Source organism: Lotus japonicus, chromosome 3 (genome assembly GCF_012489685.1).
Source record: "Lotus japonicus ecotype B-129 chromosome 3, LjGifu_v1.2".
Taxonomy (NCBI): domain Eukaryota; kingdom Viridiplantae; phylum Streptophyta; class Magnoliopsida; order Fabales; family Fabaceae; genus Lotus; species Lotus japonicus.
The window spans coordinates 76,443,096-76,463,636 of NC_080043.1; the positions used below are offsets into that span (position 1 = coordinate 76,443,096).

A 20,541-nucleotide genomic window follows, 5' to 3' on the forward strand; every position below is an offset into this window, starting at 1 on the left:
AGTTAAGAGCTTCTTGAATCTTGATAGATGATAGTGAGATATTCTCTCTTAATCTCGTCAATTCAAAATTAATTATAGTTGAAGTAAGACTTAGGTTGCAAGTGTTACTAAGACGGTGGGTTGGGCAAAAAGCGTATGTAGGTGGATTTTTAAGTTCGTTGTCAAATCTCGAGCCACAACCCTAGATAGGTGGCTGAAACTTCCAAGCTGGAGTACGATAGGGGCAGAGGAGACTTGTGGTGGCGTGTGAAATGCGTAGAGATCGAAAAGAACATTGATGGTGAAACCATTTTATTGGGTTGACACTGAGAGATGGAAATTAGGGAGGTAATGAGATTAGATACTCCAGTAGTCGTATTCTTAACAGTGGGCACTAGACGACCGCCATAGGTATCGGCATGTGCAATGTTGTAACTAATGCGTTAAGTATCCTGCATGCCATGGAGAATACGTTCGCAAGAATAAAACTCAAATGAATTGATGTGGCCCACACATGCGGTGGAGAATGTGGTTTGATTCGACGCAAAGTGAAGAGTCTTACCAGGGATTGACATGCTGCAGATTCTCATAAAAGACAGAGGTGCATTTAGGAATGCAAACACATGTAGTGCATGACTGTCGTCAACTCGCGCATTATGTAACGCGTGCAACCCCATGTTTACTTGTCAATGTTATGTTTGGAACCTTAACCAAACAGTCGGTGATAATATATGAAGGCGAGGAATGTAAGTGTGCAAAATGAAAAAGAAAGGAGATCCATATACATATATATATATATATATGGTTTTTTTGGTATAATTTTTCTATGTTTAAGTACACATGAATTCTAATAATAATAGGTACAAATATTAAATTGAAACACTTGATTATATATAAACTTACTTTATATTCGTGTGTCTTCCGTATTTCCGACAATTTTATTTTTTACATCGGAAAGAAGTATTTCCGACAATTGCAATAACTTCTTTATAATTTGTTTCTTCATCTTAAAAAAAATAGATATGAACGGTAGGAAGAAATTTCTCTCTGTTTTTTTTTTGTTTGGAAGTAATTGAATTAACTATTCCTATTTATGGGAAACGTTCTTAAGGGTTTTCATAAAATATGGTAGTTGATAAAAGTTACTTCACTTCATAAACAAAGAAAACTCATTTCAAAAAAAAAAACAAAGAAAACTAAATTTTTTTTTTTTTAAAGTGAAAACTAAAGTTAATAGAGTTAAATTCATTTGTTTGAATTCGTTATTCTATTCCATTTTTTAATTTAACAATAAAATATAAACACAGATCGAGCTTGGATACGACTTGGATATCAGAAGAAGCATGGAAGTTATAAAAGGTACGAAATAATAATTTTTTTCTTAACAAAAGTTTAAAATATCTTATTTTTTCGCATAATTTATTTGAATCTTTTTTTATATATTTTATCTAAATTTTGAGTTATGAGACAACATTTTTTTTAAAGTATGAGACAACATTTAAATATGTCATCTTGGTTAAAGGAAATATTACGTTAGTATTTTTAATATGTTGTTTAACTTTTTTTTTTTGATCAAAAGAATATGTTGTTTAACTTGATAGAGGATGTGATGCATGAAGTGAGGAGGAGTATACATTTTGAATAAAAATTAGACTGAGTGTTATTCAGACAAAGAGTTAATGTTCTTTTACACAAATATGTATTGTTTTTACAGAAAATAAACAAAAGTACAATTAAGCACAATGTGCTGGTGTAAGGGTGAGTGTGAATCTAATCTAATCTAATAATATATAGTTTGAGACTCATTGAAAGCTTAGGTGTCAATAATCTACCGCTTCTACAATTGTAGGGACATGTGTCAAGCTAATAAAACTCATGAAATAACGTTCAAAAAAAAAACTCATGAAATAATATATAGTCAAGCTTCACAATATTCACCTAATAAACCTATATACTATTTGAAATTCAAAATATAGAAGGAAAGAAAAAACAAACGTAACAAACCTATACTTCAGTGGTCAAAAGTTTTGATTTTTGAATAAAAATTCTGATAATATAATATGAGATTATAATTTCTTTAATTGCAATATTCTAGAATATATACTAACCTGAAAACAAAAACGTGAAACATCTTCTCATCTTGATTTTAGTGGATTTCAAAAACTAATTCTTGAATTTCTGGATTAGTTTAGATTTAGTCAAGTAGAAGTATTTGAGGTTAACAATGCACCTGGTCTAATATTCATTCATCTTTAACTCATAAAAAAAGAGGGAAATTTAAAATATAAAATTTAAAATAATTTAAAAATAAAAACATCATTATAAAAAAAACCATTATCACACATTTCAGAATTCACGTTCCCCATCTCACAAATTCTCACACAACTCTCTCTACTTCCTCTCAACCATGACAGACCTCATATCAGATGTTTGTCTTTCAAAAGCAACAAGTTCCTTCGCTGCAAGGATATTACGTATGTGGACTCTGCCTTCCTTTGACAATCCATCAGACATAGGTACTATAGACATGGTATTGATGGATCATCAGGTATATTTACAAACTTTACAATTTTTTTCTTGGTAAATTTTCAAATATTTCTACATATATTTTTTTTAATCATTTACAGAGTTCGAAAATACAAGCATCAATAAAAGGCTCGGTTGTCATTGAGATCTTTAATGTTAAACTCATGGAAGGTGAGGTATACCAGTTTAGTGGTTTAGCTGTTTCGGGTAATATCGGAAAGTACATATCAAAATGTCACTCCTGTCGTCTGAATTTCCAAGAAAAAACTACAGCTGTCGTGATTAAGGAAACAAACATCCCGATGTTTGGATTCTCATTCATTCCATATTCTGAATTGATCAACCTAAGTATTGATACATCTTTTCTGGTTGGTGAATGCATCTTTTCTATTTGATATTTTCATCTGTTTTGATTTTTTAATATTTATTTTTTAAATTGAAAACACTATTTTAAAATTTTAAAAAATTAACAAGATTTTATCTGGAAAAAAAAAATTGACTCTTTCATTTACGGAAATTTAATATTTTTTCATTTATATAATTATTTTTCCAAAATATGAATTTTAAATTAACAAAAAATTAAAAAAAAAATCTGCGCCTTTTTAGAAAAATAGACATACAGTAAAAAAAACTCTTTTATTTTCTATTTTCTTCTGTTTCGATATTTAGATATTTACTTATCTTTTTAAATTGAAAACACTATTTTTAAATTAAAAAAAACTTATTTGAAAAAAAGAATCAACTCCTTCTTTTACGGTAATTTAAAAATTTGAATTAAAAAAATCTCTTTTTATAAAAAAAAAAATGTACATACGGTTATAAGAAAGACTATTTTTTGAAGGCTAATAGTTAGAAAAGTTAGAAATGAAATAAAACAAAGTTAACATTAACTACTTTATCTTTTCCATCATTTACAGATATAATCGGATTGTTATCTGGTCAACCTCGGCTCACTCATTATGGAAAGGGGAAGACGAAGATTCTCAATATAGATCTGTTAATTGATGGGTAAGTATTTGGTTTACCAATCAATAATTTATGTTCTTAATTCCATCAATTTACAACATAATGACTTCAAATTAGATATATTTATTTAATGCAGACATAAAATGGAGTGCGCATTGTTTGGTGAATACGCTGATGAGTTTAACACATTGCTTCATAATGACACTTCTCTCAGCCAAGTTGTCGTTATTAATATGGCAAGAGTTAAATTTTATAAGGGTAACAACTCTAAATTTATTTAACATCTTAATTTTATGCAACACATAGATAATGTGTTCTTTATGGTGATTTTATACAAAGGTAAAAATGCACTGCAAAACTCAATGTATGGAACAAAGATATTTTTCAACCCTGATATTCCTGAGGTCCTTGCTATCAAGCAAAGGTATGTACATTGCAATATTCTCTTCCTAATAGTACCCACCATGCCCATTCATTTTATGCTGACTCAATTCATTCTTATTTTAAGCATAATGGTCAATCAAAGTCTCACACCATTCAACAATCAACTCAATGATCCAAGCCAATTGAAACCAGAAGATGACTTCTTACGCCTGACGCCGAGGATGGATATTGAGCAAATGAAGGAGTGCAGAACGGTAATAAAATTAAATGCGCATTGATTGCATATGTTTAAATATTAAAATTTCATATTTTTTACCTTTGATTTCTTTGATATAACTCTACCTTTAAATTTAAACTAGGTATTATACCCGTGCGTTGCACGGGTTTTTTTAACATTTTTTAACATTATATAATAATGATTATAGTTTAAATTATTACATAAATATTAAAATAGTTATTATTTTAAAATAAAAATAATAATTGTGTTCAACATTTCAATAATTTCAAAAAAAAAGGCTTTTCAATAGTATTGGAGTTCTCTTTGTAAATAATTAATATTACTTAAATTTAATTACTAATATTTAATAATCAGCATTTGATCATTTTATAAAATTAATTATTTATTTATTTAATAATGTGAAACATAATACAATCCATTTAAAAAAAATTAAGCAATAAGTTTTTAATACCATCAAAAAAGTTGTTTTACCATTTTTTATACTTTTTACTGAGAAAGTCATTTTTTGGGAAGGGCAATCACAATTTCTCAAACAGGTTTACACAGACTAATCTATCATGTGACTACAAATATGTTATTATTTTAGTAAATATATTTTTTTTCTCTTGAATAAATAACTTTAGTCCTAACCAGTTAGTGATGTAATTTTTATGGTGTCTCATTCTTTGCAGGTGGAGACTTATGAAAAAGAAAAAATGTCACTTCATCGAAAAAAAAAATCAAAGGCATTTTTACATTGCTATTATTTATTTTATAATGAATTTTCCAGTTCAAGTGGTTTTCACATTTTAAGGATCTTTCCGAATCTATTTGTTATGTAATTTGGTTCATTGCACCTCTAATTAAAATACTATTTCAGACGTGGGTTATTTCAGATTTCTACGTTACGTCAATTTGGGTGAAATTTGTCTTATATTTTATTACTTTGTTTTTAACTCATGCTGATCAATAAATGCAAGATTATACCTATGAATATAATACACACATGATTCTGCGTATGATAGTGTCTTCTCTAAAACCAAAGTAAAAATTAAACATAACCAAAACATACTCGAATGTAACTCAACTCAGTTAAAACAAAAAGACCATATAAAAAACATTATCTATTGCTCTTAACTTCATTTTTATTTCTTTTTTCCATATTATTTCATCCGTGCGACGCACGGGTTCAGATACTAATAATATATAGTTTGAGACTCATTAAAAGCTTAGGTATCAATAATCTACCGCTTCCACAATTGTAGGAACATGTGTCAAGCTAATAAAACTCATGACATAATATATAGTCAAGCTTCACAATATTCACCAACCTATATACTATTTGAAATTCAAAATATAGAAGGAAAGAAAAAACAAACGTAACAAACCTATACTTCAGTGGTCAAAAGTTTTGAATTTAAATTTTTTAACTAACTCTGAATTTGTGGATTAGTTTAGATTTAGTCAAATAGAAGTATTTGAGAATGCACCTGGTCTTATATTCATCCATCTTCAACTCACAAAAAGAGGCAAATTCAAAATACAAAATTTAAAATATTTTTTTTTAAAAAAAAAATTCATTATAAAAAAACTACTATGACACACTTCAGAATTCACGTTTTCCATCTCAAAAATTCTCACACAACTTTCTCTACTTCTCTCTTCTTCCTCTCAACCATGACGGACCTCATATCAGAATTCACATCAGTAAAATTTTTCATTATAAATTTATCCCCATCACAATTGAGATTTGAGAGTGCACGTTCTTCAAACTCAAAAACGAGTTTCTCACTTCTTGCTTCAACCTCTTTGTTCCAGGTATTTAAAAAACAATGCTTTGTGGCTTTATAGACTAAGGACCTTTATAACCCAAAGGCATATCGTTTCCTCATATCCCCGGTAGTCCTTCTTCTTCAATTTTAATGATTCTTAAAGCATATTTTAACTCATTCTATGTTTCATTATTGTGTTGTAATGTTCATCTAAGCATCTATTGATGTGTTTGTTGATAAAAAAAATTAATATTGATAGATGAACATCACATTTATTTTTTTCCATTGTTATGTATGTGATTTCAACATTTATCTGCGTTTCTTTTATAGGTATATATACGAAGGCAAGAGCTTATTTGAAGGTTGGTTTTCCTTTTATCATAAATTTATAATGAAGATATTAGGTAATCTTTATTTATTCCTATTGAATCCTTTCGGTCTGTGTTGTATTGAAGATTTTTGAAAGCAGTGAAGAGAGCATTCGTGATTTTTTTTTTATACCAATTCTTATTTTAACAATACAGGCTTTTATCCACTGTAATGTGTTCTTTTATTTTAATTGTCAAGTTGGAGCAGGTTTCGTGGTCACTGCTGGTAGTGATTACAAAGGCAAGGTCTTGACTAAGAAATGAAACAGAAGTGAAAATCCAAGATGGGGAAATACATAGCAAATTGACTTTATTCCTCTTCAGCAAAGGTTGGAGCAAATTTTGAGACTTTTGCTGTCAATGCTTACAATCTGATGATCTTGGCAGGAGGATCAAGCAAATTCTAATACTTCCAATTTGTATTTCTATCTTTGCATTTTCATTTTCTTACTATTCGTGATTTTTTTTTATACCAATTCTTATTTTAACAATACAGGCTTTTATCCACTGTAATGTGTTCTTTTATTTTAATTGTCAAGTTGGAGCAGGTTTCGTGGTCACTGCTGGTAGTGATTACAAAGGCAAGGTCTTGACTAAGAAATGAAACAGAAGTGAAAATCCAAGATGGGGAAATACATAGCAAATTGACTTTATTCCTCTTCAGCAAAGGTTGGAGCAAATTTTGAGACTTTTGCTGTCAATGCTTACAATCTGATGATCTTGGCAGGAGGATCAAGCAAATTCTAATACTTCCAATTTGTATTTCTATCTTTGCATTTTCATTTTCTTACTACTCAGTTTGAAAATGCCTTTACTTGGTGTTGAGGTTTTATTTGTATAAATGACAACCCATTGTTTCCTCTTAATGATAGTTTTCTGCCTTCATTTTTTTTATATATATTGTCTAATGTCTCTTCTTTACACTAACAATGCACATCCATTAAACTAAAAAAATGGAGCATCCTCTAATCAAATTCACACGTTGCTAATTTTTTTGAATTTTTTATTAAGATATATAAATTTCCAGAATTTATGGTGTGAACAATAACATATCTTTTGAATTTCAAACTCAATTTGTTAGTTTTTTTTTAAAAAAACTTTGAATAAGTCTGAAGATAGGATATTTATGAAGTTTGTTATGATGTTAGTCGATTATGTTTAAATCTGTTTAGAGCTACTGTTCAGTTAGTTTTCAAATTCTGTAGATTATAAATTTTATGCAGGTTTAATTTTTAGATTAAGTTGTTAGTCAATTATTGTATTTAAAAAAGTAAGATGAATAAAAATGAAGGCTTCCATGAGAACTATTTTCACCATACATTAGTCTTTTCTCCCCTCTTTCATCTTCACATTTAGAAAAACCAACAATGGATGCTACTCTACCGTCTACATGATTTGCACAATGCCTATACGATTTTTTTTTAAATCACCTTGATTTTGAATAGGAAACATCATTGAAAGCTTTTTTTAGTACATCGGAAAGATAAATTGCACTCGACAGGAATCGATCTCTGGACCTCCCCATATCCAACTCATATGTCCTCCAGCTCCTACCACTTGAGCTAGCCTACGGGGACATCATTGAAGTTTAGTAATATATAAAGTATAAAAGATAAATAATTAAGTATGTACAAAAATTTAAAATGAATCTTAATCATATTAATTTTTAAATTGTTCTCTAAATGATTATTTTATTTTATTTGTTTAAATATCACATATTCATTAAAAAATTAGATAGAATCATTTATCAAGCAAGTTTTTCATATATTCTTTTAATATTTATTTTACAATTTTTTTTACTTTTAGCATCTTAAATTTGGATACAATATATAATTTAATTAAAATGCTCTCACAAGGAGAAATATTTTACGGAACAACACATTCATATGTTCAAAAAATATAGACATGAAATTAATTTCCATTAATATAATCATATAATTATTTATTATTTAAAATAATTTTAAATATAATTTCATGTTAAATGTATACTATATAACAATATTATCTACTTTAATTTTCCTACAAATTAAAGTGTCAGAAGCTACAACGGAAGGAACATTTTACATGAAATTACTTTAATGTTTATAAAACTACCATGAAGAGAAATATTTCATATTAAAACTAATAGAATAATGTGCATAAGATAGATTAATGACATGTTTTCCATCAAGGATATAGTCACGTAAAATTTCTGCTATTAATTTATATTCGTGCTTATGAGTTCATTGATTTTACTTGCTGGGTGGATTAACTCTGGTAGAGTTATAATCTACGGGTATCTCTATAATCTCAACTCAATTATTACTTTGTGCATTATAGGCGTTGTTTCAATTACACCTACACTTATAAGCAAGAAAGAGTCATAGACTCATAGCATTCATGAGTTAGTTTATACTTTGAAGACTTGAAGGTCGACAAAGGAACTCTCATGCACATACCACAAGAGACCTAGCTGGATAGACAAGCTTTGGTTTATTGCATTGCATTTTAATATCTCTGTTTCTTTTGATACATTATATATATAGTCTATTTTATCAATGGATGTAGATCTTCTCAAGTGCATGTAAACTTTCTCTCAAACTTTCTTAAGTTAAAATTTTATGTCTATTTATCTCTTTATATTTATTAAATAGGAGGGACGCATCCATATTAATAAAAAAGAAGATAATTAAACACAATGTTTCACTTGACATTTTCTTTATTTATTAAATTTTCAAATTTCAAAGTAAAAAACACACGGGAAGGAACATTTTAAATAAAAAATTTAGAACTAATAAATAGATAAAATGTAATATAATTTCATAAATTTTTTATATATTATTTAAAAAATTTAGGAGTATATATATATATATATATATGAATATATACTCCCTCCGTTCATTTTTATAAGAACCAAATGAAGAGTGTAACTTGGTCCTTTTTATAAGAACCAAGTCAAATTTCAAGATGCATTAATTATTTTTGGGCAACAATACCCTCATTTAATAGAGGTTTCTCTTTCTTTCCATTGTGCAACTCATTAATGATAAGTAGAAATTAAAAAAAAATAACTTGGGGTAGTTTTGAAAGTTGAGATGAATTTGAACAAATTTAATACTACCAACCACTTTCTTAAGGGGCGTGAAATGTTAGTTTGGTTCTTATAAATAGGAACGGAGGGAGTATTATATATTAAGTATGATAATATAATATGCATTTATATGTTTCTTGGGAATTGTATAATCATGTTGAAGATTTCCTGATCAAAGAAGTGCCTCAAAAGAGTTATTTATAAAAATTTTCTTTTTTTTTGGTCAACAACATTTTGTTTAATTATGGTGGTTTTTTTTTGTGACCACCTGATTAATCTAAAAAGTAACATTCCTTTTTTTTTTTCTCTCAAGTATGATAATCTAATAATATTTTTATTATGCATTGGAAAACTGATAATCTAATGGTATTGAAAACATATCATATGAGATTGTACCCAAAAAAAAACATCATATGAGAAAATGAATATTTTAAATGAATTTAGTTTCAAAAAGATATCTTTGTATAATTACCTCACATGAAACATGTTATTTTTTACTTCAGAAAGTATAATTATCTTTGTATAATTGCATCCTTTTATTCATCCCTAGACCTCCTAACTCTTACAACTTGAGCTATCATTTAAGGTCGACACATTGAACATGTTTACTGAAGAATATAAAATTTATTTATTTTAGTATCATAACCGTAACCATAGTTTATTTCAATTGTAGTTATAAGTGAAAAATGATTTAAAAGTGTTATTACCTATATTTTCTTAATTGAATTATTAACTTTCTCAATCATATGAAAAAAGATTTTCATTTTTTTCATAGGCATGAAAATGGTTCTTCATCCATTGCACAACATTGCACAAGTACACACACTATGTTTTATTTTTCTTCATTATTCACCACCTGTGCAGGGCACGGGTACGAATACTAGTTATATATGGTTGGAGAACACATGGAGATGAAATGTGGCTGGAAGAAATGAATCACTATATATGCAAAATGGATTTGAAATCCATTTGCTGAGAAATAACTGATGATAACACGTCATAGGTAAACACCATGATGAAATCAAACCGAGACATGAGTAGGATGATAAAATTATCATTTGATAAGAAGTTAATTCCTATCAAGGCATAGTTAGAAATTTAGAGAAAATAAGAAGAAAAGTAAAATGAGAGTAACGACTAACTTTTCTAGGAATCTAATTAAATACAAAACAATATAATTTTTAGTTTGGATAGAACCCTTAAACTAAGAAGAGTCATACAAGTCACATCTTCCTCACACCTAGAATAAAAATAAATGCATGTGGCAAAGCCCATTATGAATGAGAGGCTTCTATCACAGTTACTTAATATCTCTGCCATATGCATCACAAGGACTTAGGTGTGATTTAAACTTTAGTTTACCATGAAATCGTGGCTATATGCTAACGCTTCTTAGTTGAAAAGATATTCTCTTTGGCTTAGAAAGACATTCCTCTTGTTATCGTCTTTACTCAAAATAACTTCAATTTCTCAACATTTCTCTCTCTCTTTTTTCATAATGCTATTGAGCCAGTTTCCTCTAGCAAGGACAAGGACTATGCAACAAATGAAGGGAAGAAAATGGAGAATTGTGGAGGATCCCTTGCTAAGCACATGCACCGAGTCACATTCACAGCCACAAGAACAAACCTGGAAATTACTTTCTTACAAATCACTGTCTATGTCTCGAGTAAAAGATCATTGCATAAACAGTAAAAAATTTCAAGGTACTACAATGTAGGATGTATTTTTTGCTCAGTAATGTACACTACTGGCTGGGTAAATCATTGAAAAATATACACAAATAGTTGAGAAAAATGCATCTACAAGTTTGACCAATCCAACTTTATCAGTTAGCTAAACAGTACTTTTAATTCACAATTCAAATAAACAACCCTTGGTTTCAAGGTCAGTGAACTTCCATCTACAGTCATAAGAAAAGTTATATTCACTTCTCAACTCTTAGTAAGTGCTAACGTCCACGGTTGCCAACGGGTTTCCAAACAAAATGTCTCGAATTGACCGCTTGATGTTCTTGAGGCCTTTCTTGTAATTGCTGCATTGGCATTACTTCCAAAGGAGGAACTGGATGTTGCTGAGAGGCCAAGACACTATCCCCTAAGGTGTGTTTCCTTTCTTGTAATTGCTGCATTGGAGCATCCAAAGGAGGAACCATAAGCTGCTGAGAGGTCAAGCCACTATCCCCTAAGGTGTGTTGCCTTTCTTGTAATTGCTGCATTGGAGCATCCAAAGGAGGAACCATATGTTGCTGAGAGGCCAAACCACTTTGTTGAATTTCTTGTAATTGTTGCATTGGAAAATTCAAAGGAGGATGCCCATTTTGCTGAAAGGATAGTTGCTGCACATTCAAAGGAGTAGTACAATTTTGCTGAGGGTATACTTGATGTGGAAAATTCAACGGAGGATCCCCATTTTGCTGAAAGGATAGTTGCTGCACATTCAAAGGAGTAGCACAATTTTGCTGAGGGTATACTTGATGTGGAAAATTCAGGGGAGGATCTCCATTTTGCTGAAAGGATAGTTGCTGCACATTCAAAGGAGTAGCACAATTTTGCTGAGGGAATACTTGATGTGGGAAATTCAAAGGAGGATCCCCATTTTGCTGAAAGGATAATTGCTGCATTGGAAAGTCCAATGCATCAACTTGATTTTGCTGAGAGGATACTTGCTGCATTGGAGCATCCAATTGTACCCCATTTTGCTGAGGGGATAATTCCTGCATTGGAGCGTTTAATTGAGGAACTTGATTTTGTTGAGGAACCAAGTCAGTGTCATCAATGGTTAGGTCATGGATGCTTGCCCTTTTTCTCCTTTTTGGTGTACTATTCAGGCGAAGATAATACTTTTGAGCATGACTAGCAATTTGAGTTGGAGTTTTTGATGGGAGAAATTCTCTTGAGATGGTTTGCCATTGTCCTTTGCCATATTTCTTAAGCCCCCTCAGAAAATTCCTATAAAATAAAATAAATGGGATGTTAAATTTTTGAATATAGTTTTTCACACATCTAAATGAGTATTATTTGAAGAAAGACACAAAATCACATCTTTACTATATTAAATTATTAATCTAAAGAGCACAGCTATATTTGACAAGAGACTTTCATATATAATTTCAATTAAATCAAAATCTCAAAATCCACCAGAAAAAGAAACCGCGATGCTACATATTTGCACAAGCACATCGTGCATTTCGTGCCACATAGCTTTTTCCTAAACTAAATAGTGAAAGACATCAAAATATTATTTTGACTCTTTTCATTATTCAAGAAAATAAAAATTTACATGTTGTATGGAGAAAAGATGAAAACATATTCTTTGAACAATAAATCACTACTAACTATGTACTGAAATTTATTTTAATTTAATTCGTGTATAAAAAACAAAAATCTGTTCTAGCAGTAAAAAAAAATTTAACAATTACACTGCATAAAAAAATCTATACTAATAACTTTTCTTTTCAATCAAATGCATGAAAACATAGTGAAATAACAATTATCATTCCTAATACAAGTCAAATGAGCTTGGAAATAAAATCAAGTCAGAATAATAGACAAATGAAAGATCATCAATTTAATGTTCATACCTGTGTTCATCGTCAGTCCATAGTACTCTTTTCTCATTTTGATTAGGAGAGATCTTCTTTGTGATTTTTTGTGAACTACTAGGATCGTTTGGAACTGGCTCTGGAACCCTATCTACAATGAAATCTGGAGCAGGACCTTCTTCAATATTAGGAGAGATCTTCTTTGTGATTTTTTGTGAACTACTAGGATCGTTTGGAACTGGCTCTGGAACCCTATCTACAATGAAATCTGGAGCAGGACCTTCTTCAATATTATCAACGTGAAGTACGAGCAATCGATACCTTTCCATGATCTCCGCTGGCGGACGACCAACTGCAGCGGCAATTTGTTCCCACCGGTCTGGCGCATCATCAGGGACAGTTGCGAGGGCTAGCTCTAAAGCCCGGTCTTGGGCTGGAGTCCAAGAATCCGACATTGTAACACTTATACTTCTGCAAGGCTTCTAAATTTTGAATTGATCTGAAACACAAGATCATATATGTGATTTATTTTTAAAGTGTAACAAAAAAAAGAATGTGATTTTAATCTCAATTAATGTTTAATTATACTCTTAAGTCCCAACTATTAAGTTCATAATCAACAGTCACAAATCCACACTTTAACCTCTAAATTGTACAATAGTCTAGAGTGAAATTAAATTCAAGAACCCTAAACCCTAATAAAATTATGAACAAACTTGTATGAATGCATGAAGAACAAAATTCCATATTACACTTCTTTTTCTTTCTTTAGCTTTTCATTCCTAATTCTTGAAATGCATTTTTGGTAAATGAACTCTTAAAAAAGAACGCATGCAGAGCCAGACACGATGATGATACAATAAGAACCAGACAGAAAACTCAACGAAATCTCAAGACTATAGAAAATACAAGGTTTGGAATTCTTCCCAGAAAAACTAGATGAATCAAAGTAGCAGAGTGTTGGTAACGAGAGATATGAAAGAAAGATAAAGAAATTATACATACATGTTGCAATTCAACGCTGAGTGTTCATTGCCGATCATACACGTTACGAGACAATTTCAACAGAAAAACCTGAAACTTCTAGTCTCTGTTGAGTTGAATGTGCTTTTCGTTCTCTATCGTGATATTATTGTTCTGATTTTATTTTATAGACTTATAATAATATTCTCACGTTTTATCTTCTATTTAAATTTGAAGTAGTTGTTATCACTTTTAATTAATTAAAAAATGGGCTAAAAGTACTTGTTATCTCAGATCAAATTAATTTGTCTAACAACTTTTATATTTCTGTTATCATCATGTTCAAATTTTGAGAAAAGACTTGAGTCTTATCATCATTTTAATTTTCTATTAATTTTAAAATTATCTATAAAATAAATTGGGAAAACAAATTACAGAATGAGACTTATCATCATCTATTTAAACTAATTTAACAGTCACTGTATTATTATTATATAATTTTTTTAAAACATTATTATTATATTACTCAAAGGATAGTCATAGTTTTCGAAACTTAGTTTTCTAAAACTGAATCAGTATTATATCATCTAAGAACTAATTTAACAAAATTGAATCAGTTTTGACCCAATACGGGTGAGTTTTGACAAATTTACACGGTTTTGTTTTTTGACATTAAACTAACACTGTTATTTTTCGACATTAAATTAACACACTCTTGTTAAACAGTTAACGTGTATGAATATTATATATATATATATATATTGGTATAAATATTACATTAAGCAAATTTCCTATATATATATATATAATAAAATATCTTAATCTATTAGAATAAAATTAAAAAAAAATTCTTAATCTATTGTTCTCTTTGTTAGGAGGATTTGATACATGTATATTAAAACACTCAAAGGATTAGAGATGATTTTTAACATAAAAACTGATTCATGTATATTCAAGACAGAGGTTTTAATTCAATCTTTCCTGTACCCCATTTCTTTTAGTATAAAATTTGTTAGAAACTTCTAAAAGTGTGCTAAACAATAGTTTGATAAGGAAACATGGGAAGGTTGTATTTTTTCAATTTACCTTGTGTTGCAAGGATGCAGGAATATTATCCACTCGCTTAACTTCCTTTAGGTCAATTGTCACCTTAGCAACCTTTGATTCCAGCAATGCAGTCTCATTTTCAGAGTCAACTGATCCATCTAGTAAGAATCACAGTTCAGTTTATGTGCACAAAGTAAGCACCATAATATTGACATGGTTAAAAACTTCAAAAAGCATACAGGCTTACAGGCAAGCAGAAAACAAGATGCAAGGGGAATAAAAGAGAGGGTATGAATAATTACATGGCAAATTAACAGTAGTAGCACTTCCCTGTATGCTTACACTAGTGCCATCACAGATGGCCTAAATGACCTGAAACTAAGAATTCTAGAATGCGAAAACAAATAAGAATTTGTATCTTTGAAAGGTTTGTCTTTAAAAGGGCATGTGGAGGAAAACTACATAGATTGTATAATGGTTGGCCTTGAACAGAACAAACTGTATGGCTTTTGTAACAGCATAATTTTTAAACACTAGCTAGTTTTTATCACATTACCGTAAGAAACAAACAATGTCTTAATCACTCCAACACAAGAAACATCTGTCATCCACTCTGCTTACCATATCCTATCTTCTCCAACTTTGAGGCAGCTGTAGTAAAAGCTTTTTGTATATAATAGAGTGCCCTTCCCTGCAAGATCAATGGCACAACCACCAGTATTAGTCAAAACCACCTCTCCCAAAAAAAATATATTACTTAAAGCAAAACAGCTGAACCGCATTAAGTTTGTCGAATCAGCCTCTAAGTACAAAGCATTACTAAAATTTCTTTCCATACCATAGTTCCGCCTGAAATTCAAAATGCCGTACCTCAACACATTAAAGACTTATGATACACTCACACCTAAGTTTCAATTACATCTCAATTCCACCAAAATTTTCTTATTGTCTCTTTTTTCTTTTCCTGATCATATAATTCATTTCTCTGTCCTATCTTCCTATCTTGCTCTAGGTGAGTAGAATTCAAGTGTTGACATACTTCTATCCCACATTTAACAGTCGGAACCCAACCACAGCTTCTGAACTCAACATTTCAGGAATTAACAACAACATCCATGCCTCAATTCTAATATGCAAGTGAGTGAAACCACATAGAAATCTAATAATGTTTACACGGGAATCATGGACGTACGATTCGAGTGGCGAAAACATTGCATAGTTGTGGAGCCTGGTAGATTAAACCATCCAAGATGGGGGTTCCATAACTTCACAGAGCACAAACTCTGTTGTGCCTGTCATTTTCCTGAAGAATCAACCAAACAATTGTAATCACAATCAACCACTTCAATACAAATTTCAAAGCGAGTGAATCACAAAACCCTAGTTACACAAATCAGAGAAAAAGTTCAATAGAGATTGAGATGAGAGGGTTACGTGAGTTGAGAGAGATCGAGAGGGTGGAGAGAGCGTATTCGGAGTTGCTCGTTGTTGCAGGTCCAATCAAAGGGGAGAGGGCGAAGTAATCGAAGACGAGGTTGCGATCCAAGGGGTACGTGTTGAGCCACAGTCATGTCCATCCCCGGAGGTTGCGGCGGCGTTCCTCCTTCCATCATTGCCGCCGGCGTCGCCAAACCTTGTGTGCAGTGCCACCCGCCTTCAACTTGGTCCCTAAACTTCTAAAATATCTCCCGTGGTCCCTGAATGTGGCAAAATCCATTCACGGTAGCTCTCTTTGATTTTGCCAAAGCCTTCACGTCCATTGAAGAATGTGACAAACTTTGTCTGGGATTTTCAATTTACCATTGTTTTATTGGGAAAGATGGAAGCTTTAACGGAATTGAACTTAGTTGATTGCAAAAATCTGGGTGAGAGATATGATGATTTTAGGGTTTTGATGAAGGGTTGAGTTCCTAGAACCTCTGGGTTTTTTTGTTTTATGGGTTTTGAGTTGAGATTTCAGAGCAGTGGTGGTGGAGTGGGTAGACAGTTGGGGAGGAAGATGGGAGGAAGAGAGGTGATGGTGGTGGGGAGAGGTAGAGGAAGATGGGGGAGAGACTTTTCAATTATAGGGACTAAATTGAAATTTTTAGAACTTTCTCAACATTCAAATGCCACGTAAGCTTCAGCTTTTACAAAAAAGAAATCCAGGTCACACTTCCGTTTGCATTTTTAAGCTCAGGGACCACCGTGAATAGGTTTTACCACATTCAGGGACCACGGAAGACATTTTAGAAATTTAAAGACCAAGTTGAAGGCGGGTGACACATTTAAGGACCAAGTTGGTTATTTACCCAAAATCTACATTTCACCTAGTTAAGAGCTTATTGAAAGATGATAGTACTTTTCAAAAAAAAAAGGTGATAGTAAAATTCTCTCACTTTAATTCAAAATTAATTATATTCAAGGTAAGATAGAGGATGCTAGAATTATCGAAATGGTTGGGTGTAAAGCGTTTGTAGGTGATTATTTAAGTTCACCGTCAAATGTTACTAGAAAAGTGGTGAAAATTACGAAGTTGGAATACGATACGGATAGAGGGAATTGTCAGAGAATGTGAAATACGTAGAGATTGAAAAGAATACCAACGATGAAAGCACCCTACTGGACTGGCTCTGACACGGAGAGAAGAAAGCTAGAGCTACATTTGGATTGAGGGAGGGGATAAAGCGAGACGGAATGAAGGTGTAGAGGAAGAAATCATTTGTTTGAATTGTTTAAAAGTGGAAGGAACAAGATGGAATCTAATAACACACCTTCCATTAGATACCACTTAATTATTTCATTTTTGTTCCCCTAATTTAGAAGGAATGAGATGTAACAAAAAAATGTTGAATCATATAATTATAAAATTACCAATTTACTCTCATTGAAACCTTGTTCACACGTTCTCTTCTTGACTTCGTTTGGTCCCGCTTCCATATGCACATCGTTAGGTTTATTTGGCATCTCTCACCCTCCCACATTACCTCTAATTTTGCTGCTCTTCAAGTTGTTTTCAATTTGTGAATTAAATTAGTTCTTTTATTAAACCTCCTGACTCTCTGCACCTTTTGAATTCAACATTTTTTATTTAATATGAATTAACATCTTAATTTTGATATACAAATATTTTACTATGATTATGTTTGACATGTCATTTCAACTAGTTTAATGCTTATTTGATTAGCTTAAAAGCTCTATAAAAGTGTTTGGTGAAAGAACTTATTTCAGTAGCTTAAAGCTTTAATCTATAAGCTATCTCAGGTAGCTTATAGCTTATTAAATATGTTATCATTTTTATCTTTATTATTTTATTAAAATTCCACCTTTAGCCTTATATGTTTTTTACTAAACCTACTCACTTATCAGTAATACACTTGTTTCATAGAACACAAATAATTACTACATTGGAATAAAACAAATAATTTTATATTACAATTTTTGTCTTCATCGGAAAACTTATATTACAAATTATTTGTTTTATTCTGTTTAATTTAATAAAAATATGGAAAATTAAATAAGTAAAAATTAATATTATATTTTTAAGATGATAAATAACTCGAGTGAAATTAAAATATTTATAATAACTAGTGTTTTTTTACCCGCGTGTTGCACGGGTAATACGTCTATTGTATTTGATACGTCAATTAATACCTTGATTATTAAAAATATATTAAACAATGGATGAAATAGAAGACTCATAAATGCTAAGCAAAGTTGACATAAAGACTTCTCTTATAAACCTAGTTGAGATCAACAGGAACTCGTTTTACATTCTTCGTGAATATGAAGACAGTAACACAAATCATAGATATAAGGAATTAGCAACAAATTAATCTTTAAAAAAATAAATGTGATAGTAGCACAAATTGGGATTGTGTAAGATAAATCATAAAGTATAACATTATTGTGTTTATTCCAACTAAGTAGGGATGACAATGGGTAGGGTACTATAGAACCATCCTCATACCTGCGTTTTAAAAAATTACTTGTTCCCGTCCCCATACTCGCGTGGGTAGCAACTCGATGCTCTCCACCTTTAGACAATTCAATGTCATTACAGGAAGCTCTTCATCTTTGCCAAAATCTAAATGTAGGGATGGCAATGGGTCTCGGACCCATAGGGTCTCGGGCCCATATGGTACCCGCAAAAAATACTCACTATGGGTAGGGTAAAAAATCGCTAAATGGGTATGAGGTTGGATATATGTAATTACCCGCAAAAAGTAGTGGGTATGAGTGCGGGTATGGGTACTATAGTACCCAACCGGCTCATACCCGCACACATATATTATTATTATTATTATTATTATTATTATTATTATTATTATTATTATTATTTTTTTTTTTTTTTTTTTGGTAATATATTAACAAATTAACTTAATTTATAGCTTTCAAACTCACTCTTTTAAAAAAAAGTTAGGGACATTAATTCTTAGTGACGTGTCATTCTCACGTTAATTCTCATAAAAAAATTCAACGTGTCATTCTCAGGTTAATTCTCATAAAAAAGTACATTTTTAAAATTTAGATTTGATTAGGATTTAGGTTGTTTTTTTCTTGATTTTATCTTAATTTATTTTTGATTTATTTTTAGAGTATTAATTAATTTGATGGTATATTTATTGAATTTTTTTAAATAGAGATAATATCTATTTAAATAGAGATAGGTTTAGATATATTTAGTTTCTTTTTATCTCTTTGTTAGATTAATAATAAACTAAATCTTAACAGAGATTCAACAGAGTCCTTATACATCTTTGGCTTCTATGCATTTTCAGGAGTTAAATAACATGTGTGATTTTTTCTCCTTGATTTGTAGGTTGAAGAAAGTATTCGTAACGACAGGGTTAATCCCATGGTAGAGCGGTGTGATTACCTTTGAGACTTACGATATGGCTCAGGTTGGTGCTACGATCTATGATGGAAAATTTGATATATGGATTCTCATCATTTATTACTTTTTCCCTTTTTTTTTAGATTTATGGTTCTGAAGAGTGATATCATTTTCTCTTCTTATTTTCAAATTTTTTTGACGGCTCAAAGACATGTCAAGGTTGATGGGGATAAGATTAAAAAATGAAAGAAAACCAAAACACAGGTTCTTGCTGAAATGCTTTACTACTCTTGCTATTTTATTTTGTTAAGCCAGAGAAACAGATTGGAATTGATATATCATTCATCTTTTGAAAACCATCACCAAAATAAAATTTAAGTTTCCCTTCAACTAAGCATTTCATCAGACACAAAAAATAAAGGGGAAAAAAAATTAAGTTACCTCTTTGCCATCGTCGTTGAGGAGGATTGTGGGAAAGCGAGAGGTAGAGGTCCTTCTTCAGAGAAGGAGATTATGCTGTTGAGCCTCCTCTGGGGGTAATCATCTTCCCTGTCGATGATCCTATGCGACTTGTGTAACACCCCATTTTCTGTTATTAGGTTATTTATTATTTTATTTTAATTAGTATTATGGTATATGGTAATTAAGTGATTTTATTAGATAATTAAGTGATTATGTGATATAGATAAATAAGGTTTTAGGGTTTAGTGTGAGTAATTGAGAGTGGGGCCCATTGTATGGCTATTTAAGGGTTAGGAGTGAAATAGAAAGAAAGAAAAGAAAAAAAAAATAAGGATTAGAAGAGAAGCAGAACAAGAAACATGTGAAAGCAGAGAAGGAGAGGAGAAAAGAGGAGAAAACTTAGAACTGATCTACAAGAGGTAAGGGT

General features: G+C 30.9%; 3 protein-coding genes across 3 annotated transcripts; 1 reads left to right on the forward strand and 2 right to left on the reverse strand.

Moving 5' to 3' along the window:
- Positions 1-2,386: 2,386 nt before the first annotated feature.
- On the forward strand, positions 2,387-7,053 carry LOC130744746 (uncharacterized). Its single transcript, XM_057596905.1, has 9 exons — positions 2,387-2,527; positions 2,607-2,712; positions 3,423-3,513; positions 3,608-3,729; positions 3,811-3,895; positions 3,980-4,109; positions 6,369-6,458; positions 6,709-6,798; positions 6,940-7,053. Exons 1-9 carry the CDS (start codon positions 2,387-2,389, stop codon positions 7,051-7,053), a joined length of 969 nt encoding a protein of 322 aa, XP_057452888.1.
- Positions 7,054-10,945: 3,892 nt separating this feature from the next.
- LOC130745989 (transcription factor DIVARICATA-like) lies at positions 10,946-17,056 on the reverse strand. The gene is made up of 6 exons (XM_057598478.1): positions 16,271-17,056; positions 16,029-16,139; positions 15,458-15,527; positions 14,876-14,994; positions 12,866-13,325; positions 10,946-12,233 (listed from the first exon to the last, which is right to left on the reverse strand). Exons 5-6 carry the CDS (start codon positions 13,279-13,281, stop codon positions 11,234-11,236), a joined length of 1,416 nt encoding a protein of 471 aa, XP_057454461.1. The 5' UTR covers positions 13,282-13,325; positions 14,876-14,994; positions 15,458-15,527; positions 16,029-16,139; positions 16,271-17,056; the 3' UTR covers positions 10,946-11,233.
- LOC130744747 (mediator of RNA polymerase II transcription subunit 6-like) lies at positions 13,409-16,446 on the reverse strand. Its single transcript, XM_057596907.1, has 5 exons — positions 16,271-16,446; positions 16,079-16,139; positions 15,458-15,527; positions 14,876-14,994; positions 13,409-13,471 (listed from the first exon to the last, which is right to left on the reverse strand). Exons 1-5 carry the CDS (start codon positions 16,444-16,446, stop codon positions 13,409-13,411), a joined length of 489 nt encoding a protein of 162 aa, XP_057452890.1.
- Positions 17,057-20,541: the final 3,485 nt, after the last annotated feature.